Source organism: Panthera leo, chromosome F3 (genome assembly GCF_018350215.1).
Source record: "Panthera leo isolate Ple1 chromosome F3, P.leo_Ple1_pat1.1, whole genome shotgun sequence".
NCBI lineage: Eukaryota > Metazoa > Chordata > Mammalia > Carnivora > Felidae > Panthera > Panthera leo.
Window position 1 is genome coordinate 14,773,327 of NC_056696.1, and position 23,774 is coordinate 14,797,100.

A 23,774-nucleotide genomic window follows, 5' to 3' on the forward strand; every position below is an offset into this window, starting at 1 on the left:
ATCAGTGGATTTTTCAGCAGAAACTTTGTAGGACAGAAGGGAGTGGCATAATATATTCAAAGTGCTAAAAGGGAAAAATCTTCAGCCAAGAATATTCTATCCAGCAAGACTATCATTCAGAATAGAAGAAGTGATAAAAAGTTTCCAAGACAAAAACTAAAGGAGTTCATGGCCACTATACTAGCCCTACAAGAATATTAAAGGGGACTCTATGAGTGGAAAGGGAAGACCGTAAGTGAGAGTATGAAAAGTAAAAAACACAAAAGCAGTAAAAATAAATATTTATATAAAAATCAGTCAAGGGACTCATAACATAAAAGTAGGCAAAACATGACACCATATACCTAAAATGTGGTGGTGGGAGTTGGGGGAGAGGAGTAAAGAAATGAGTTTAACTTAAGCAACCATCAACTTAATGTAGACTGATATATGCAGAAGATGTTATATACAAGCCGAATGGTAATCACAAATCAAAAACTAGTAACAGATGTGCAAAAAAGAAAGGAATCCAAGTATATCACTAAAGAAAGCCAACAAACCCAGAGAAGAAAGGATCAGAGAAAATCTATAGAAACAAGCCCAAAATGACAAAGTGACAATAAATACATATCTATCAATAATTATTTTGAATGCAACTAGACTAAATGCTCTAATCAAAAGACATAGGGTGACAGAGTGAATGAAAAAATATGACCCATTTATATGCTGCCTACAAGAGACTCATTTCAGGCTGAAATATACCTGCAGATTGAAAGTGAGGGGACAGAGAAAAAATTACTATGCAAATGAATGTCAAAAGAAAGCGGGGGTAGCAATACTTGCATCATAGAAAATAGACTTTAAAACAAAGACTGTAACAAGAGACAAAGAAGGACAATATACAGTAATAAAAGGGACAAACCAACAAGAGGATATAATAATTAAAAATATTTATGTATCCAAAATGAGAGAACCTAATTACATGAAACAGTGAATAACAAACATAAAGGAAATAATCAATACTAATACAGTAGTAGGAGGAGACTTTAACACCCCATGTACATTGATGGAGATGGAGAGATCAGCCCAACAGACAATCAATAAGGAAACAGTGGTTTTGAATGACACACTGGACCAGACTGATTTGAGAGACATATTCAGAACATTCCATCCTAGAACATCAGAATATGCATTTGTTTTGAGTGCACACAGAAAAATCTTCATAATCCTAATTTCACATATTAGGCCACAGAACAAATCTCGACAAATTCAAAAACATTGAAGTCATACCATGCACCTTTTCTGACCACAATGCTAAAAAACTGGAAATCAACCACAAGGAAAAGTCTCAAAAAAGCAGCAATATATGGAGATTAAATAACATGCTACTAAACAATGAATGGGTCAACAAAGAAATCAAAGAAGAAATAAAAAATTACATGGAAACAAATGAAAATGAAAACACAATAGTCCAAGATCTATGAGATGCAGCAAAAGTAGCTCTAAGTGGGAATTTTATAGCACTAAATGCATATAACAAGAAGCAAGAAAAATCTCAAATAAATGACCTAACTTTACACCACCTAAAAGAGCTAGAAAAAGAAGAACAAATAAAATCCAAACCCAGCAAAAGGAAGGAAATAATAAAGATTAGAGCAGAAATAAACAGAATTCTCAACTGGAAGATGGCGGTGTAGGAGGACGCTGGGCTCACCTCCTCCTGCTGATCGCTTAGATTCCACCCACATCTGCCTAAATAATCCAAAAAGCTGCCAGAAGACTAGCAGAACGGACTGTCTGGAGCCAAGTGTAGACGAGAGGCCCACAGAAGAGAGTAGGAAGGGCTGAGAGGCGGTGCACGCTCCACGGACTGGCGGGAGAGAGCTGGGGTGGTGGAGGGGCAGCCCCCCCTGCAAGGCAGATCCCCGAGTCTGGCTTGCAAAAGCAGAGGGGCCAGACTGCGTGAGTTCTGATAGCCAGTGGGAAACATCTGGAATGTTAAAAGTCAACAGCTGTTCTCTTGGAGAGCGGGGAGAGCGAGAGGGCACCAGGAGGGAGAGTTGCTGAGTCCTGGAAGACAGAGCTCGGCTTGGTGGGAAACAAAGGCGCTGGCTAGCACCATATCCCTCTCCCATGCCCCAGCCGAAATCCCAAAGGGAACCAATGCCTGTCACCAAACTTACTTGCACCGTGCAAACACCCAACGCTGTGCTTCTGTGGATCCATCCCTCCAATGGGTCTCCCTCCCTCCTGGTGGGGACCACCAGGGCCCCTCCCGCAGGGGACTGCCAACAGCAAAGTGAGCTAAGCTTGCTCCTCCAGCCCCTGTGCACCTTGTGGATCCACCCCATCTAATACGCCCTTGGCCAGATCCCATCAAAGCAGCACCACAAGCCTGGCAGTGTGCAAGTAGCCCAGACAGGGACCACACCACTCCACAGTGAGTCCTGCTGCTGGGAGAGGGGAAGATGAGGTACACACCAGTCTTGACTGTGGCCCCAGTTGTGGGCTGGGGGCAGACATTGGGTCTAACTGTGGCCCCACCCACCAACACAAGTTACTCCGGACAGCACAGGGGAAGTGCCCTGCAGTTGGGAGCCACTGCAGGGACGACCCAAAATGATGAAATAGAAGAACTCTCCTCAAAAAAACTCCAGGAAGTAGCAACAGATAACGAATTGATCAAAAATGATTTAAGTGATATAACGGAACAAGAATTTAGGATAGTAGTCATAAAATTAATCACTGGGCTTGAAAAAAGCATAGAGGACAACAGAGAATCTATTGTTAAAGAGATCAAGGGACTAAGAAATAGTCATGAAGAGCTAAAAAATGCTATAAATGAGGTGCAAAATAAAATGGAGGCGACCATAGCACAGATTAAAGAGGCAGTGGAGAGAATAGGTGAATTAGAAGATAAAATTATGGAAAAAGAGGACGTTGAGAAAAAGATAAAAAAAAATCCAGGAGTATGAGGGGAGAATTAGAGAACTAAGTGATGCAATCAAACAGAACAATATCCGTATAATAGGAATTCCAGAAGAGTAAGAGCGAGAGAAAGGGGCTGAAGGTGTACTTGAACAAATCATAGCTGAGAACTTCCCCGATCTGGGGAAGGAAAAAGGCATTGAAATCCAGGAGACACAGAGAACTCCCTTCAGACATAACTTGAATCGATCTGCATGACATATAATACTTAAGCTGGCAAAATACAAAGATAAAGAGAATTCTGAAAGGAGCTAGGGACAAATGGGCCCTAACCTACAAGGGCACACACTTATGGGTAGTAGAAGACCTATCCACTGAAACTTGGCAGGCCAGAAAGGAATGGCAGGAAATCTTCAATGTGATGAACAGAAAAAAATATGCAGCTAAGAATCCTTTATCCAGCAAGTCTGTCATTCAGCATAGAAGGAGAGATAAAGGTCTTCCCAAACAAACAAAAACTGAAGGAATTCATCATAACTAAACCAGCCCTACAAGAGATCCGAAGGGGGATTCTGTGAGTGAAATGTTGCAAGGACAACAAAGGACCAGAGACATCACTACAAGCATGAAACCTACAGACATCACAATGACTCTAAACCCATATCTTTCAATAATAACACTGAATGTAAATGGACTAAATGCTCCAACCAAAAGACATAAGGTATCAGAATGGATAAAAAAAACAAGACCCATCTATTTGCTGTCTACAAGAGACTCATTTTAGACCTGAGGACACCTTCAGATTGAAAGTGAGGGGATGGAGAACTATCTGTTATGCAACTGGAAGTCAAAAGGAGGCTGGAATAGCCATACTTATATTGGACAAACTAGGCTTTAGATTAAAGGCTGTAAAAAGAGATGAAGAAGGGCATTATATAATAATTACAGGGTCTATCCATCAAGAAGAACTAACAATTATAAATGTCTATGCGCCAAAAACGGGAGCCCTCAAATATATAAAACAAATAATCACGAACATAAGCAACCTTATGGATAAGAATGTGGTAATTGCAGGGGACTGTAATACTCCACTTACAACAATTGATAGATCATCCAGACACAGGGATCAGTAAAGAAACAAGGGACCTGAATGATACATTGGATCAGATGGACTTGACAGATATATTTAGAACTCTGCATCCCAAAGCAACAGAATATACTTTCTCTCGAGTGCACATGGAACGTTCTCCAAGATAGATCACATACTGGGTCACAAAACAGCCCTTCATAAGTATACAAGAATTGAGATCATACCATGCACACTTTCAGACCACAATGCTATGAAACTTGAAATCAACCACAGGAAAAAGTTTGGAAAACCTCCAAATGCATGGAGGTTAAAGAATATCCTACTAAAGAATGAATGGGTCAACCAGGCAATTAGAGAAGAAATTTAAAAATATATGGAAACAAATGAAAATGAAAATACAACAATCCAAATGCTTTGGGATGCAGCAAAGGCAGTCCTAAGAAGAAAGTACATTGCAATCCAGGCCTATCTCAAAAACAAGAAAAATCCCAAATACAAAATCTAACAGCACACCTAAAGGAACTAGAAGCAGAACAGCAAAGACACCCCAAACCCAGCAGAAGGAGAGAAATAATAAAGATCAGAGCATAAATAAACAATATAGAATCTAAAAAAACTGTAGAGCAGATCAATGAAACCAAGAGATGGTTTTTTGAAAAAATAAACAAAATTGATGAACCTTTAGCCAGGCTTCTCAAAAAGAAAAGACAGAGGAACCAAATAAATAAAATAACGAATGAAATGGAATTATTACAACCAATCCCTCAGAAATACAAGCAATTACCAGGGAATACTGTGAAAAATTATATGCCAACAAACTGGACAACCTGTAAGAAGTGGACAAATTCCTAGATACCCACACACTACTGAAACTCAAATGGGAAGAAATAGAAAATTTGAACACACCCATAACCAGTGAAGAAATTGAATCAGTTATCAAAAATCTCCCAACAAATAAGAGTCCTGGGCCAGATGGCTTCCCAGGGGAATTCTACCAGACATTTAAAGCAGAGCAAACACGTATCCTTCTCAAGCTGTTCCAAAAAATAGAAAGGGAAGGAAAACTTCCAGACTCATTCTATGAAGCCAGCATTACCTAGATCCTCAAACCAGACAGAGACCCCCACAAAAAAGGAGAATTACAGGCCAATATCCCTGATGAACATGGATGCAAGAATTCTCAACAAGATACTAGCAAATCAAATTCAACAGCATATAAACAGAATTATTCACCATGATCAAGTGGGATTCATTCCTCGGCTGCAGGCCTGGTTCAATATTTGCAAATCAATCAATGTGATACATCACATTAATAAAATAAAGAATAAGAATCATATGATCCTGTGAATGGATGCAGAAAAAGCATCTGACAAAATTCAGCATCCTTTCTTAATAAAAACCCTCAAGAAAGTCAGGATAGAAGGAACATACTTAAACATCATAAAAGCCATACATGAAAAGCCCACAGCTAATATCAACTTCAATGGGGAAAAACTGAGAGCTTTCCCCCTCAGATCAGGAACGTGACAGGGATGTCCACTCTCACCGCTGTTGTTTAACGTAGTGTTGGAAGTTCTAGCATCAGCAATCAGACAACAGAAGGAAATCAAAGGCATCAAAATTGGCAAAGATGAAGTCAAGCTTTCACATTTTGCAGATGACATGATATTATACATGGAAAACCCGACAGACTCCACCAAAAGTCTACTAGAACCGATACGTGAATTCAGCAAAGTTGCAGGATACAAAATCAATGTACAGAAATCAGTTGCATTTTTGTACACCAATCATGAAGCAACAGAAAGACAAATCAAGAAACTTATCCCATTCACAACTGCACCAAGAATCATAAAATACATAGGAATAAATCTAACCAAATATGTAAAAGATCTGTATGCTGAAAACTATAGAAAGCTTATGAAGGAAATTGAAGAAGATATAAAGAAATGGAAAAACATTCCGTGCTCATCGATTGGAAGAATAAATATTGTTAAAATGTCAATACTACCCAAAGCAATCTACACATTCAGTGCAATCCCAATCAAAATTGCACTGGCATTCTTATCAAAGCTAGAACAAACAATCCTAAAATCTGTATGGAACCGCAAAAGACCCTGAATAGGCAAAGTAATATTGAAGAAGAAAACCAAAGTGGGAGGCATCACAATCCCAGACTTTAGCCTCTACTACAAAGCTGTAATCATCAAGACAGCATGGCATTGACACAAAAACAGACCCATAGACCAATGGAATAGAATAGAGACTCCAGAATTGGACCCACATATGTATGGCCTACTAATCTTTGACAAAGCAGGAAAGAGTGTCCAATGGAGAAAAGACAGTCTCTTTAGCAAGTGGTGCTGGGAGAACTGGACATCAACATGCAGAAGAATGAAACTAGACCACTTTCTTACACCAGTCACAAAAATAAACTCAAAATGGATGAAAGACCTAAATGTGAGACAGGAAACCCTCAAAACCCTACAGGAGAAAGCAGGAAAAAACCTCTCTGACCTCAGCCGCAGCCATTTCTTACTTGACACATCCCCAAAGGCAAGGGAATTAAAAGCAAAAATGAACTGTTGGGATCTCGTCAAGATGAAAAGCTTCTGCACTGCAAAGGAAACAATCAACAAAACTAAAAGGCAACTGATGGAATGAGAAAGATATTTGCAAATGACATATCGGATAAAGGGTTAGTGTCCAAAATCTATAAAGAACTCACCAAACTCCACACCCGAAAAGCAAACAATCCAGTGAAGAAATGGGCAGAAGACATGAATAGACATTTTCCAAAGAAGATATCCAGATGGCTAACAGACACATGAAAAGATGCTCAACGTCACTCCTCATCAGGGAAATACAAATCAAAACCACACTCAGATACCACTTCATGCCAGTCAGAGCGGCTAAAATGAACAACTCAGGAAATGACAGATGCTGGCGAGGATGTGGAGAAATGGGAACCCTCTTGCACCGTTGGTGGGAATGCAAACTGGTGCAGCCACTCTGGAAAACAGTGTTGAGGTTTCTCAAAAAATTAAAAATAGATCTACCCTATGACCCAGCAATAGCACTGCTAGGAATCTACCCAAGGGATACAGGAGTGCTGATGCATAGGGGCCCTTGTACCCCAATGTTTACAGCAGCACTCTCAACAATAGCCAAATTATGGAAAGAGCCTAAATGTCCATCAACTGATGAATGGATGAAGAAGATGTGGTTTATATATACAATGGAGTACTACTTGGCAATGAGAAAGAATGAAATCTTGCTATTTGCTTGGAAATTGCCTTTGTGCCTTAACAAGTGGACAACTGAAAAATCAGCAATTCTTAGATTCTTCAGAGAAGTGAGATCACAGAGAAAACCACTGCTGCCAAAATTTGGAGAGGCAAATAGGTAAATACAGAGAATCATAACTTAATGAAGCAGAAATCCACAAGCAGAAATTTCTGTGGGAACCAGTGCCTGAGTAGGAAAACCTACACTATAATTGATGAATTTCTGGAATCTCAATTAGTTAAAAAGTCCAGGGAGACCTAGTCATAAGTAGCATCTGGACTTTTTGTGGGGTTTGCCTCCAGAAGCTCCCCCAGGTTCTCACAGTGAATATCTGAGAAAAATACCCTTGTGCTTCAGACAGAGGGATAAAACAAACTACCTGATTTTAAAATGGGTGAAACACCTGAACAGCACCTCACCAAACAAGATGGCAAGTACATATATGAAAAGATGTTCCACAGCACATGTCACTAGGGAATTGCAAATTAAAACAACAGTGAGATATCACTGAACATTTGTTAAAATTGCCAAGACCCAAAACACTAACAACATCAAATGTAGGCAATAATATGCAGTATCAAGAACACTAATTCATTGTTACTGAGAAAGCAAATTGTACACACATTTTCAAAAATAGTTTCTTGCAAAACTAAACAAACTCTTACCATGCAATTCAGTAATTTCACTCTTTGTTGTGTATCCAAAGGAGCTGAAAACATGTCCACACGAAAACTTGCACATAGATGTTTATAGCAGATTTATTTATAATTGCCAAAACTGGGAAGCAACCAAGATGTCTTTCTGTACATGAACAGATAAAGAAACTGGCACAACCAGACAATGGAGTATTATTCAGTGCTGAAAAGAAATGAGCTATGAAGCCATAAAAAGACATGCAGGAACTTTAAATTCATATCAATAAGTAAAAGAAGCCAATTTGAAAAGGCTACAAACTGTGTTTTCAATTATATGACATTCTGGAAAAGGCAAAAGTATGGGAAAAGCTTAATGGTTGCCAGGGGTTATGGGAGGCAAGGATAAAAAGGTGGAGCACAGAGTATTTTTAGGGCAGTGAAAACTATTCTATATGATATTACAATGGTTTATACATATCATTACACATCTGTCAAAACCCATAGAATGCATACCACTAAAAGTGAACCCTAATGTCAACTATGAACTTCGAGTAGTAAAGAAATTACTGTATCATAGAGTGATTCTATTTTTAATTTTTTGAGGAACCTCCATACTGTTTTCCACATTGGCTGCACCAGTTTGCATTCCCAACAACAGTGCACAAGGGTTCTTTTTTCTCCACATTCTCGCTGACACTTGTTTCTTGTGTTTTTGCTTTTAGCCATTTGATAGGTATGAGGTGATATTTCATTGTAGTTTTGATTTCTATTTCCCTGATGATGAGTGATGTTGAGCATCTTTTCATGTGTCTATTGGCCATCTGATATCTTCTTTGAAGAAATGTCTGTTCATGTCTTCTGCCAATTTTTAATAAGATTATTTCTTTTTTGGGTATTGAGTTGTATCAGTTCTTAAATATTTTGGATACTCACCCTTTATCAGGTATGTTGTCTGCAAGTATCTTCTCCCATTCCATAGGCTGACTGTTAGTTTTGTTGATTGTTTCCTTTACTGCAGAAACTTTTTATTTTGATGGAGTCCCAATAGTTTATTTTTGCTTTTATTTCCCTTGCTTCAGGAGACATATCTAGAAAAATGTTGCTACAGCAATGTCAGAGATTACTACCCATGCTTTCTTCAAGGATTTTTATGGTTTCTGGTCTCACATTTAGGTCTTTAAACCATTTTGAGTTTATTTTTGTGTATAGTGAAGAATGTGGTCCAGCTTCATTCTTTTGCATGTGGCTGCCCAGTTTTCCTAACACCATCTGTTGAAGAGACTGTCTTTTTCCCATTGTATATTCCATTCCTCCTTTATCAAAGATTAATTGACCATATAATTGTAGATTTATCTCTGGGTTTTCTGTTCCATTCCATTGATCTATGTGTCTGTTTTTATGCCAGTACCACACTGTTTTAATTATAACTGCTTTGTAATATAACTTGAAATTTGGAATTGTGGTACCTCCAATTTTGTTTTTCTTTTTCAAGATTGTTTTGGCTATTCCAGGTTTTTTGTGGGTCTATACAAATTTTAGGATTGTTTGTTCTAGTTCTGTGAAAAAATGCTGTTGGCATTTTGATGAGGATTGCATGAAATCTGTAGATTGCTTTATGTAGTATGGGCATTTTAATAAATATTGTTTCTTCCAACACATGAGCATGGTATATCTTTCCATTTCTTTGCACCATCTTGAATTTCTTTATTCAGTGTTTTACAGTTTTCAGAGCACAGGTCTTTCATCTCCTTGGTTAAGTTTATTCCTGGATATTTTATTGTTTTGGATGCAGTTGTGAATGGGCATGTTTTCTTAATTTCACTTTCTGCTCCTTCATTATTAGTGTATAAGAATAAAACAGATTTGTGTACATCGATTTCATATCCTGCAACTTTACTGATTTCATGTATCAGTTCTAGTAGTTTTTTGGTAGAGTCTTTAGGGTTTTCTACATATAGTATCATGTAATCTGAAAATAATGACAGTTTTACTTCTTCCTTACCAATTTGGATGCCTTTTATTTCCTTATGTTGTCTAATTTCTGTTGAGGACTTCCAGTACCATGTTGAATAAAAGTGGTGAGAATGGGCATCCTTGTCTTATTCCTGACCTTAAGGGAAAGTCTCTCAGCTTTTTTACCATTGATAGGATATTGGCTGTGTGTCTTTCAATATAAGGCTTTTATTATGTTGAGGTATGTTCCCTCTAGACCTCCTTTGCAGAGGGTTTTTATAATGAGTGGATGTTGTACTTTGTCAAATGGTTTTTGTGCATCTATTAAAATAATCATATGGTCTTTATCCTTTCTCTTATTGATGTGACATGTCAGTCACATTGATTGTTTTACAAATATTGAACCACCTTTGCATCCCGGGAATAAATCCCACTTGATTGTGATATATAATTTTTTAAATACATTGTTCAATTCACTTTGCTAATATTTTGTTGAGTATTTTTTCATCTATATTCGTGAGAGATACTTCACTGTAGTTCTCTTTTTTTGTGAAGTGCTGTCTATCTGGTTTTGGTATCAGAGTGGTACTGGCATCATAGAATGAATTTGGAAGACTTCCTTCCTCTTGTATTTTTTCATAGTTTGAGAAGGAATAGGTATTAATCTTCTTTTTGAATTTTCTTTTTTTTTTAAGTTTATTATTTTGAGAGAGAGAGCATGCAAGCAGGGGAGGGGCATACATAGAGGGAGAGAGAGAGAATCCCAAGCAGGCACTGCACCATCAAGCATGGAACCTGATGTGGGGCTTGAACTCATGAACCACGAGGTCATAACCTGAGCCGAAACCAAGTGTTGAACGCTAAACCAAATGAGCCACCCAGGTCCCAGGTATTAACTCTTCCTTAAATGTTTAGTAGAGGGGTGCCTGGGTGGCTCAGTTGGTTGGCATCCAACTCTTGTTTTTGGCTCAGGTCATGATCCCAGGGTTGTGTGATTAAGCCCCATGTTGGGTTCTCAGCTAAGCATGGAGCGTGCTTAAGATTCTCTTTCTCTCTCCCTCTGCCCCTGCTTGTGCTCTCTCTCTAAAATAAAAGAAAGAAAGAAAGAAAGAAAGAAAGAAAGCAAGAAAGCAACAAAGAATGAAAAAGAAAAAGAGAAGGAGTGTTTGGTGGATTGGTAGCTGTCTGGTCCTGGACTTTTGTTTTGGGGAGTTTTTTGATTACTGATTCAATTTCATTGCAGTAATCAGTCTGTTCAAATTTTCTATTTCTTTCTGATTTAGTTTGGTAGGCTACAGGTTTCTAGGAATTTATCCATTTCTTCTAAGTTGTCTAATTTGTTGGCATATAAGTTTCCTAATATTCTGTTACAGTTCTTTGTAATTTCTCCTCTTTCATTAGTGATTTTGTTTATATGGGTCCTTTCTTTTTTGATGAGTCTTCCTAAAGATTCATCAATATTGTTGGTCTTTTCAGAGAAACATCTCCTGGCTTCATTGATCACTTCAACTGTTTTTTAGTTTCTATTTTGTTTATTTCTTTTTTTTAATATGAAATTTATTGTCAAATTGGTTTCCATACAACACCCAGTGCTCATCCCAAAAGGTGCCCTCCTCAATACCCATCACCCACCCTCCCCTCCATCCCACCCCCCCATTAACCCTCAGTTTTTTCTCAGTTTTTAAGAGTCTCTTATGCTTTTGCTCCCTCCCTAACTTCTTTTATTCTCCTTCCCCTCCCCCATGATCTTCTGTTATGTTTCTCAGGATCCACATAAGAGTGAAAACATATGGTATCTGTCATTCTCTGTATGGCTTATTTCACTTAGCATCACACTCTCCAGTTCCATCCACGTTGCTACAAAGGGTCATATTTCATTCTTTCTCATTGCCACGTAGTACTCCATTGTGTATATAAACCACATCTTCTTCATCCATTCATCAGTTGATGGACATTTAGGCTCTTTCCATAATTTGGCTATTGTTGAGAGTGCTGCTGTAAACATTGGGGTACAAGGGCCCCTATGCATCAGCACTCCTGTATCCCTTGGGTAGATTCCTAGCAGTGCTATTGCTGGGTCATAGGGTAGATCTATTTTTAATTTTTTGAGAAACCTCAACACTGTTTTCCAGAGTGGCTGCACCAGTTTGCATTCCCACCAACGGTGCAAGAGGGTTCCCATTTCTCCACATCCTCGCCAGCATCTGTCATTTCCTGAGTTGTTCATTTTAGCCGCTCTGACTGGCATGAAGTGGTATCTGAGTGTGGTTTTGATTTGTATTTCCCTGATGAGGAGTGACGTTGAGCATCTTTTCATGTGTCTGTTAGCCATCTGGATATCTTCTTTGGAAAATGTCTATTCATGTCTTCTGCCCATTTCTTCACTGGATTGTTTGCTTTTCGGGTGTGGAGTTTGGTGAGTTCTTTATAGATTTTGGACACTAACCCTTTATCCGATATGTCATTTGCAAATATCTTTCTCATTCCATCAGTTGCCTTTTAGTTTTGTTGATTGTTTCCTTTGCAGTGCAGAAGCTTTTCATCTTGACGAGATCCCAACAGTTCATTTTTGCTTTTAATTCCCTTGCCTTTGGGGATGTGTCAAGTAAGAAATGGCTGCGGCTGAGGTCAGAGAGGTTTTTTCCTGCTTTCTCCTGTAGGGTTTTGAGGGTTTCCTGTCTCACATTTAGGTCTTTCATCCATTTTGAGTTTATTTTTGTGACTGGTGTAAGAAAGTGGTCTAGTTTCATTCTTCTGCATGTTGATGTCCAGTTCTCCCAGCACCACTTGCTAAAGAGACTGTCTTTTCTCCATTGGACACTCTTTCCTGCTTTGTCAAAGATTAGTAGGCCATACATATGTGGGTCCAATTCTGGAGTCTCTATTCTATTCCATTGGTCTATGGGTCTGTTTTTGTGTCAATGCCATGCTGTCTTGATGATTACAGCTTTGTAGTAGAGGCTAAAGTCTGGGATTGTGATGCCTCCCACTTTGGTTTTCTTCTTCAATATTACTTTGCCTATTCAGGGTCTTTTGCGGTTCCATACAGATTTTAGGATTGTTTGTTCTAGCTTTGATAAGAATGCCAGTGCAATTTTGATTGGGATTGCACTGAATGTGTAGATTGCTTTGGGTAGTATTGACATTTTAACAATATTTATTCTTCCAATCGATGAGCACGGAATGTTTTTCCATTTCTTTATATCTTCTTCAATTTCCTTCATAAGCTTTCTATAGTTTTCAGCATACAGATCTTTTACATATTTGGTTAGATTTATTCCTATGTATTTTATGATTCTTGGTGCAGTTGTGAATGGGATAAGTTTCTTGATTTGTCTTTCTGTTGCTTCATGATTGGTGTACAAAAATGCAACTGATTTCTGTACATTGATTTTGTATCCTGCAACTTTGCTGAATTCACGTATCGGTTCTAGTAGACTTTTGGTGGAGTCTGTCGGGTTTTCCATGTATAATATCATGTCATCTGCAAAATGTGAAAGCTTGACTTCATCTTTGCCAATTTTGATGCCTTTGATTTCCTTCTGTTGTCTGATTGCTGATGCTAGAACTTCCAACACTACGTTAAACAACAGCGGTGAGAGTGGACATCCCTGTCACGTTCCTGATCTGAGGGGGAAAGCTCTCAGTTTTTCCCCATTGAAGTTGATATTAGCTGTGGGCTTTTCATGTATGGCTTTTATGATGTTTAAGTATGTTCCTTCTATCCCGACTTTCTTGAGGGTTTTTATTAAGAAAGGATGCTGAATTTTGTCAGATGCTTTTTCTGCATCCATTCACAGGATCATATGATTCTTATTCTTTATTTTATTAATGTGATGTATCACATTGATTGATTTGCAAATATTGAACCAGGCCTGCAGCCGAGGAATGAATCCCACTTGATCATGGTGAATAATTCTGTTTATATGCTGTTGAATTTGATTTGCTAGTATCTTGTTGAGAATTCTTGCATCCATGTTCATCAGGGATATTGGCCTGTAATTCTCCTTTTTTGTGGGGGTCTCTGTCTGGTTTGAGGATCTAGGTAATGCTGGCTTCATAGAATGAGTCTGGAAGTTTTCCTTCCCTTTCTATTTTTTGGAACAGCTTGAGAAGGATACGTGTTTGCTCTGCTTTAAATGTCTGGTAGAATTCCCCTGGGAAGCCATCTGGCCCAGGACTCTTATTTGTTGGGAGATTTTTGATAACTGATTCAATTTCTTCACTGGTTATGGGTGTGTTCAAATTTTCTATTTCTTCCCATTTGAGTTTCAGTAGTGTGTGGGTATCTAGGAATTTGTCCACTTCTTACAGGTTGTCCAGTTTGTTGGCATATAATTTTTCACAGTATTCCCTGGTAATTGCTTGTATTTCTGAGGGATTGGTTGTAATAATTCCATTTCATTCGTTATTTTATTTATTTGGTTCCTCTGTCTTTTCTTTTTGAGAAGCCTGGCTAAAGGTTCATCAATTTTGTTTATTTTTTCAAAAAACCATCTCTTGGTTTCATTGATCTGCTCTACAGTTTTTTTAGATTCTATATTGTTTATTTATGCTCTGATCTTTATTATTTCTCTCCTTCTGCTGGGTTTGGGGTGTCTTTGCTGTTCTGCTTCTAGTTCCTTTAGGTGTGCTGTTAGATTTTGTATTTGGGATTTTTCTTGTTTTTGAGATAGGCCTGGATTGCAATGTACTTTCTTCTTAGGACTGCCTTTGCTGCATCCCAAAGCATTTGGATTGTTGTATTTTCATTTTCATTTGTTTCCATATATTTTTAAATTTCTTCTCTAATTGCCTGGTTGACCCATTCATTCTTTAGTAGGATATTCTTTAACCTCCATGCATTTGGAGGTTTTCCAAACTTTTTCCTGTGGTTGATTTCAAGTTTCATAGCATTGTGGTCTGAAAGTGTGCATGGTATGATCTCAATTCTTGTATACTTATGAAGGGCTGTTTTGTGACCCAGTATGTGATCTATCTTGGAGAACGTTCCATGTGCACTCGAGAGAAAGTATATTCTGTTGCTTTGGGATGCAGAGTTCTAAATATATCTGTCAAGTCCATCTGATCCAATGTATCATTCAGGTCCCTTGTTTCTTTACTGATCCCTGTGTCTGGATGATCTATCAATTGTTGTAAGTGGAGTATTACAGTCCCCTGCAATTACCACATTCTTATCCATAAGGTTGCTTATGTTCGTGATTATTTGTTTTATATATTTGAGGGCTCCCGTTTTTGGCGCATAGACATTTATAATTGTTAGTTCTTCTTGATGGATAGACCCTGTAATTATTATATAATGCCCTTCTTCATCTCTTTTTACAGCCTTTAATCTAAAGCCTAGTTTGTCCAATATAAGTATGGCTATTCCAGCCTCCTTTTGACTTCCAGTTGCATAACAGATAGTTCTCCATCCCCTCACTTTCAATCTGAAGGTGTCCTCAGGTCTAAAATGAGTCTCTTGTAGACAGCAAATAGATGGGTCTTGTTTTTTTTATCCATTCTGATACCTTATGTCTTTTGGTTGGAGCATTTAGTCCATTTACATTCAGTGTTATTATTGAAAGATATGGGTTTAGAGTCATTGTGATGTCTGTAGGTTTCATGCTTGTAGTGATGTCTCTGGTCCTTTGTTGTCCTTGCAACATTTCACTCACAGAATCCCCCTTCGGATCTCTTGTAGGGCTGGTTTAGTTATGATGAATTCCTTCAGTTTTTGTTTGTTTGGGAAGACCTTTATCTCTCCTTCTATGCTGAATGACAGACTTGCTGGATAAAGGATTCTTAGCTGCATATTTTTTTCTGTTCATCACATTGAAGATTTCCTGCCATTCCTTTCTGGCCTGCCAAGTTTCAGTGGATAGGTCTTCTACTACCCATAAGTGTGTGCCCTTGTAGGTTAGGGCCCATTTGTCCCTAGCTCCTTTCAGAATTCTCTTTATCTTTGTATTTTGCCAGCTTAAGTATTATATGTCATGCAGATCGATTCAAGTTATGTCTGAAGGGAGTTCTCTGTGTCTCCTGGATTTCAATGCCTTTTTCCTTCCCCAGATCGGGGAAGTTCTCAGCTATGATTTGTTCAAGTACACCTTCCACCCCTTTCTCTCTTCTTCTGGAACTCCTATGATACGGATATTATTCTATTTCATTGAATCACTTAGTTCTCTAATTCTCCCCTTGTGGTCCAGAATTTTTTTAATCTTTTTCTCAGCATCATCTTTTTCCATAATTTTATTTTCTATTTCACCCATTCTCCCCTCTGCCTCTTAAATTCACACTGTCACTGCCTCTAGTTTATTTTGCACTCATTTACAACATTTTTAAATTCATCATTGCTTTTTTAGTTCCTTGATCTCTATAGCAGTAGATTCTCTGCTGTCTTCTATGCTTTTCTCAAGCCCAGTGATTAATCTAAATTATTCTAAATTCTAGACTGTTACTCTCAATTCTTGTTCAGTTTTATTGGTTGTATCTGTTTTGATCAATTCTTTGGCTGTCATTTGTTTCTGGAATTTCTTTTGAGGAGAATTCTTCCGTTTAGTCATTTTGGCTCGTTTTCTGTCCCTTATGTGTTTTACAAGCTTGTTATGTGCCCTGCACCCTCGAGCACTACTATTTTAAAGAGGAGTCATACACTGTTCAGGACCTGGCCCACCTTCAGGAGGTGTTTTTGGAGAGTGTTACTTACTCTCTGTTGTTGTGACTTTGGTTATTTTATCTCCATACTCATAGTGATCTTTTGGACCCTCTACCAGGTGTGCTTTGATTTTTTCATTGAAGTAGCCCTGGAAAGGAAAACAGACAAACAAAAAACAAACAAATAGAAAACAAAAACAAACACACTAACAAAAAACCCAAAAACAAAAAACCAGAAACACGAGCTACAAGTAAACAACAGGGTGGAAGTAGTGCTGATGGAAGAGGCCTTATCCCGTACAAAGAGAGAAATGACAGGGACGGGGGAAAAAGAAAAGAAAAGAAAAATTGACCATGCAGAGAAACTATATGGCTTAATCCAGAGAGAGAGTAAGGAAAATAAAGAAGGAGGTAGAGAACGTGTAAAAAGAGAATAGATGAAATACATGTGCCTAAACAAACCAACAACCAGAGTAACCAGAATAGAGGAGAGAAGAGATAAGGAGAAAAGGAAGGAAGAATATATCTATATAATAATTGAGAATTAAATCAGGCAACGCAACAGCGCTGCTCTGGAGGAGGGGCCGTCTGGTTCCACAGCGTCTGGTCGCCCCCCCCCCCCCCCAGTATATAGGCAATTACCAGGCGTGGAGGGGCATGGTTTGGTGCAGGCGGGTTCTGCTTCCGCTGTGGGCCCTGCTGTCCAATCCCTGAGGCCCCACCTTGGTGGTGGTGGGGAGGAAAATGGCGACATCCCAGTGTCTCCTTCATGGACCCATTGTCCCAAACCACTCTGTTCAGGCCTTCCTCACTGTGCTGCAGGCGTAAAGGATGCAGTTTGTCCTCCTCCACCAGCTCCTGCGCCTCCCCATTGCTTGGATGGGATTTAAACCCGGAGGTCTTAAAGATTCCTAGTTTGGGGCTCACAGTGCCTTTTTCCCCCTCAGCTGACTCCCACGCCTCCCTGGCACTCAGTTGGGACTTAAACCCCGATGTCTTTAAGGTTCCTACTCCATCTGCCCCAGTTTCGAGGAAGTGCCACTCTGTGCCGCCCACTATATGGTCTATGGCTGGCTGGTGCAGACAGCCTTTGCCCTTTGAATGGATATAGATCTTCTTCCCACAGCACTCCAGGGAGGGGATTGCTTTCTCCTACTGTGGACTGCACCTCTGAACTAGTTACCCAGCCGGGGCTGGCTCCCCTCCTCCCCAGGTGCACGATCAGGGCAGCCAGCCCCGGTCTGGAGAAAGCCCCACAGTTGGGAGATTGGATCTTTCTCCATCCCGGTCTGTAGTTTTTCTCTTGTCTAGATGCAGTCTTATGCTTCCTCAGCCTCTTTCTCTTCCCTTTGTCTCTCCACAGAGAGAGATCCCTCCCCTCCATTCCTCTGCCGTTTTATCTCTCCCAGTTCTCAATCATACCCCTGTGGCCCATCAGGTTGTCCCAGTGAGTCCCTGGAGATATCTCTGTCACTTTGCTGCCTGGACTCTTGGAGTTCAAAGTCCTTTGGCCTCAACACTGCTGTATTTGAGAGATGAGGGAACTTCACATCCCCTACTTCTCCGCCATGTTGGCCCCTCCTGGCTGGTAATCTTTTAGTTCTACATCCAGATATGTAGGCATAGATGATATAACTAACTTGCCAAATAACAGAGCTCATCACATGTAGAAACTAGCTAAGAACCGGGAGGCAGAAAAATATGGTGATTAAAAATGGAATTAGGGGCCTCTGGGTGGCTCAGTTGGTTAAGTGTCTTACTTAGACTTAGGTCATGATCTCACGGTTCATGAGTTTGGGCCCTGCATCAGACACTGTGCTGACAGCTCGGAGCCTGGAGCCTGCTTTGGATTCTGTGTCTCTCTCTCTTTCTGCCCCTCCCCTGCTCATGCTCTCTTTCTCTCTCTCTCTCTCTCTCTCTCTCTCTCTCAAAATAAGTAAACATTTTAAAAAATTAAAAAAAAATGAAATTAGGTTGCCTGGATTCCACACCCTACAGTCTGTAAGCCTTTAGGTAAGTGTGCTTTTCCTCTCCCAATCTCACTTCCTCATCTGTGTAATTGAGATAATAGTACCTATCTCATAGAGTTGTTTCAAGTGTATGTCCACCACATAATCAAGACTCAATTCATGGTCTCTATTATTATTTTTATCTGAGTGTTTAGATTCCCAGTGAAGTGCTTTGGAAACATGCTGCCTTTGAATCTCTTCTGGCAATGGCTTTTTGAGTGTAGGTCTTGAGTCCACCAGCAGGAGTTCACTGATTATTTTTTAAGCTGCCTATTTGTATAACTAAATGTGAAAAGAAATAATCTCCTTTGGTATCTCCTTTGCAGTACACCGCTAAGCATAGACTTCTCTGCCTTTGCAGAAATAAAGGAATAGTAAAGAAAAAACTTTTAAACTTTCACTTTTATTTTTATTACATTATAAATATACATAATTAAAAAAATAAGTTCCAAAAATAAGTTCCACACTTAACCAAGACTGTTAGTCCCTTGCCCACTCCTCATGACTCTTGATTACTGATTTGTAGAGTCTATCACTTTCAATCCTTTTAGCTTTCTTTTGGTATTTACATCCATATTTCTGTGTAATCTGTTTGTACTACTGTTTCTTCATTTTTTATTTTTAGATATTCACTTTTGACTCTTTACTGTAGAGAAGGATTTAGCTGTCCTATATCTCTCTCCCGTACCCACTTATACTGACCATACACATATACACTTACCTTCCCATGTTCTACTAATATAATTATATTTAAATATTTATGATTCTGAAAATATCATTTGCAGCTGAGCCATGTGTCAATTATGATTACATTTCCTTTCTTACATGATATTGCTGTCTTCAAGGTTGATAGTTGTCTCTCTTTTTGTTTGTTTGCATAGTCTTCTATATATCCATCACCAGTGCTTTCTCAGCCTTTCCTTCAGGAGTCTATATCTTTTAATACCTTAAAACATTGTAGGCATTAGGTATTCTATCACCTTCATTGTTTTTTTTTTTTTGGTGGGGAAACACATTTTTTCAGTAATCTGCACCCTCTCATTCTAAAAGATACTGATTGTTCTTCTAGCCTAGTACTGGGATCCACACCATCCTGAAAAGTCCCTTCTTTTCTTGGTTATATTATATTTCTTCCTTCCTAGATCTCTTTACTTCTCTGTCAGTTTGTTTCCCATGTTTGGTGGACCACACCTTTTAGTAGTTTCCAAAGAAAAAGAGAAAGGGAAGTAAAATATTTTGATATTCTGCAAGTCTGAAAATATCTTTTTCTACTGTCACATTTATTGATAGTTTAGAATTCCAGGCTAGAATAATTTTACCCTCAGAATTTTGGAAACAACACTCTATTGAGTTTTAGTTTCCAATTTGTTGCTGGGAAGTCGGATGCTGTAATAATTCCCAAACTTTCTTTTGTCATGCTCTCACCTTAAGTTCATTATGAGCTTATTAGCATATTTCATTTGTTGCCAGCATTTGAAATCTTATACTGATATGCCGTATTGTGTGTGTTTTTCATATTGTGTTGGACACTTGATGGGTTCATTCAATGCATAATTTCATCTTTTACTTATAAGATATTTTCTTCAATTGTATGTCCCCACCCCACCAATTATTTCTGTTTCATCTTCTCTGTTTTTCTGGAATGCCAATTATTCAGATATTGGATCTTCTGGATTATTTCTCTAGTTTTAAAGAAGTTTTTCTTTTTCTATTATTTACTTCTATTTCTTTTGTTTTCTGGAAGAGTTTCTAACTAGGTACTCCAACCATGTGACTAACATTTTTTAAAATTTCTACTCATACTTTTAGTTACTGAGAATCTCTTTCGTTTGTTTGAATGTTTCCTTTTATGACATTCTGTTCTTATTCAATGAATACAATGACCTCTCCTTTCTTTCTGAGGATATTAATAAAAATAATAAAGTTTTCTTCCATGTTTTGCATTATCTTTGTTTTCTCCTGTTCTGTTTTACAACTTTTGTTTGTTTTGGTCTCAAAGACTCTCCTTGCTATCCACTCACGTTTAAAATTATTTTTTTTAGGGGCACCTGGGTGGCTCGGTCGGTTAAGCGTCCGACTTCGGCTCAGGTCATGATCTCACGGTCCGTGAGTTTGAGCCCCGCGTCAGGCTCTGTGCTGACAGCTCAGAGCCTGGAGCCTGTTTCAGATTCTGTGTCTCCCTCTCTCTCTGCCCCTCCCCTGTTCATGCTCTGTCTCTGTCTCAAAAATAAATAAACGTTAAAAAAAATTTTTTTAAAAAATAAATAAAATTATTTTTTTTAATATTTATTTTTTATCAAAGCATAGTTGACATACAATATTATATTAGTTTCAGGTGTACAACATAGCGATTCTACAATTATATATATCACAGAATGGTAAAATAAGTAAGTCACATGAATGAAAAGTACAGTGTAAGGAGAATAGTCAATAATATAATAAATTTGTATTATGACAGATGGTAGCCTACACTTACTGATTTGTATTCAAAAGTGAAATAGTACTAGGTGATTGGGTGTGCTTGGCCACCCACTCTCTGTGGGTGTGCTTGGCCAAAGGAGTTAGAGGCTTTGCAGTAGGATGATTTATTGGGCTGTCTTGATCAGAGTTCCTCTGAATTTCAATATCTATGTTTTCCTCTTAGAATGGTAAATTTCCCCAGACCGAGTTGTTCCAGTTTCCTGCTTGGGGGGTTAAATTCTGCCATCCAGCTTTTTCCTAAACTGGACTGAGGAGAGAGGTCTCGCCATTCAGTATGTGGAATTTCACTTTAATCACCCTCTTTTAATACCTGACGCCCTCGAACTGGGCCAGGTGCCCATTAGTTCAGTTTTCCATAGTTCAGTGTTTCCAGAGAGTAAATCTGCACTCTCCTGCCAAGATGGACCAGGGTGGCTTTTAGCTGTGTTATCCATGGAAATCTTACTGCTTTCATCCAGAGCTCTTGTTTTCAGCCTCAGCTGCCACCACTGCTCTCCATTATTGTCAGAGCTATTCGTTTCCCTGAACCTTTCTGAGAGGCTGTGATGTAAATTATCCTGCTTCTGGGCTTCTCCTGTCATTGGCTTTCTTGGATGCAGTTTTCCTCTTAGGCTAGTCTGTTAAGTTAGTTAGCAGTCATCCTGCTGGGTTTCCATTTTCAAAATTTTTCTTCAGTTCTCTCCCATTTTTTTTTTTACTTTCTTGTTTTAAACCTTTTTTATTTTTAAAATTCTTTTTATTGTGAGAGGCAGTATATTGCATGGGTTCTGGATGCCTAGACCCATGTATGACCTTGAGAAAGTTACTTAATCTCTTCCTGCCTTAGTTTCCTCATCTTAAAAAAATAGTAGTTGGAGTCCTTTTTAAGATTAAATGATTTTTTTTAGAGTAAATGATTTAAGACATATAAAGCATGTAAAACCATAGCTGACCTAATAAATATTAGCCATTTTAGAGTGCTTTCAGGTAAAAAGATAAAGGTGTGTGTTCACTTTATCATGTTTAACTGGGAGTCCAAAGAATGCACTTAAAGATTTGAATCACTAGGCAAATATTGTTTATTTTATCTAGTGAAGGGAGCAATGGGCAAAGACAATGTATCTGGTGTGCTACGTAAAATGTTTAGGTTTTTACATTATTTTATTACATTATTTTTTTTTTAATTTTTTTTTTTTTAACATTTATTTATTTTTGAGACAGAGAGAGACAGAGCATGAACAGGGGAGGGTCAGAGAGAGGGAGACACAGAATCTGAAACAGGCTCCAGGCTCTGAGCTGTCAGCACAGAGCCCGACGCGGGGCTCGAACTCACAGCCCTCACGGACCACGAGATCATGACCTGAGCTGAAGTCGGCCGCTTAACCGACTGAGCCACCCAGGCACCCCACATTATTTTATTCTATACCTTGGAAATTGTAGTTTCCAACTCTTTATATTATAGATGAAGAAAACTGAGACCCAGAGAAGAGAGTTAAATGACTTAAATGACTTTCCTTGAGACTAGAATCCAAGCCTCAGGATTCCTAGTTTGGTCTTCTTTCCGTTAAGTCATTTTTTTTTTTTTCTGAGGAACAGGGAATGCTGTGAGACTTGAAACTTTATTTTTAGTGATGACACTATCCTATACCTAATTTTCTTATAATTTGTGTGTCAAGTGCTCAGAAATGGATCAATAATAAGCTTTGATTTATGATATACTCTCTTCATTGGTCCATGTGTACCCTACTTGTTTGTTTTCAGTAAAGTAATACATAAAAAAATTAAAGCACCCATATCATGTGCAGGACCTTGGAGGAAAATTTTAAATGTATAATTTCCATATATACATGGTACAAAAATAAACTCATATATTTAAAATTATTGTGGTGATATTATGAATGGGTGGTTTTATTTTATTTTATCTTAAATGTTTATTTATTTTTGAGATACAGGGAGGGGCAGAGAGAAGAAGACAGAGAGAGAGAGAGAGAGAGAGAGAGAGAGAGAGAGAGAGAGAATCCCAAGCAAGCTTTGTGCCACCAGCGCAGAGCCTGTTATTCAGGGCTCGAACTCACAAACTGTGAGATCATGCATGACCTGAGCCCAAACCAAGAGTTGGATGCTTAACCAACTGAGCCACCCAGGTGCCCCTTGGATGGGTAATTTTAAAACTCTCCTGCTCATCACATCAAAATTTACCAGACTGGGATAGCAGTGGATCAGAAAACAAAATAAGAGAGAGGAACAGGAAAAGGACCAGAAATATGAGTACCTTGCATTTAGTCTTGGGACATATATGTCTCTAAAATTTGTTAGTCTTCTGCATACTGTGTAATAAAGTGGGTTGGTTTGTGATACAGGTTTAAGAACCATTGGAGTCATCACCAAATTGGATCTTATGGATGAAGGAACAGATGCCAGGGATGTTCTGGAGAACAAGCTTCTGCCTCTTCGCAGGGGTAATGTACTGTGTCCTATACAGGATTTGCTTTGATGATGTAGCAGAGAAATGATTGGGAAACCAATGCAAAGCTTGGCTTTATGCCTTCACAGTTGTGAGGAATAATGTATTCATGATTAGTTATACTTTTTATGGAGTGGCATAATGTTCCCAAGTGATATATTAAAAATGATCCAATAGGAGAACTATTTCTTAAAATAATAGGAATAGGAAAACAGGAAAAGGAAGGGTTTGAAGGGGGGTATAAATATTCATCATAGACTGCATAAATATATACTGTTCTGTTTTAAGTGTGACTTATTTACTTGCCCGCCATATGACAAAACTGCTAAGAGACA

General features: G+C 38.6%; 1 protein-coding gene across 17 annotated transcripts in view; it reads left to right on the plus strand.

Annotated features, from left to right (window-relative positions):
- DNM3 (dynamin 3) overlaps positions 1-23,774 on the plus strand; it is a 571,670-nt gene that overhangs the window by 183,588 nt on the left and 364,308 nt on the right. For all 17 annotated transcript variants that reach the window (XR_006198729.1, XR_006198730.1, XM_042924852.1 and 14 more), the window contains exon 5: positions 23,336-23,434. Coding sequence is in view for 15 of the 17 variants with exons in the window: in XM_042924852.1 (XP_042780786.1) it covers positions 23,336-23,434 (99 nt within the window). In the remaining 2 variants the exon portion in view is untranslated. The remainder of the gene's footprint in view (positions 1-23,335; positions 23,435-23,774) is intronic.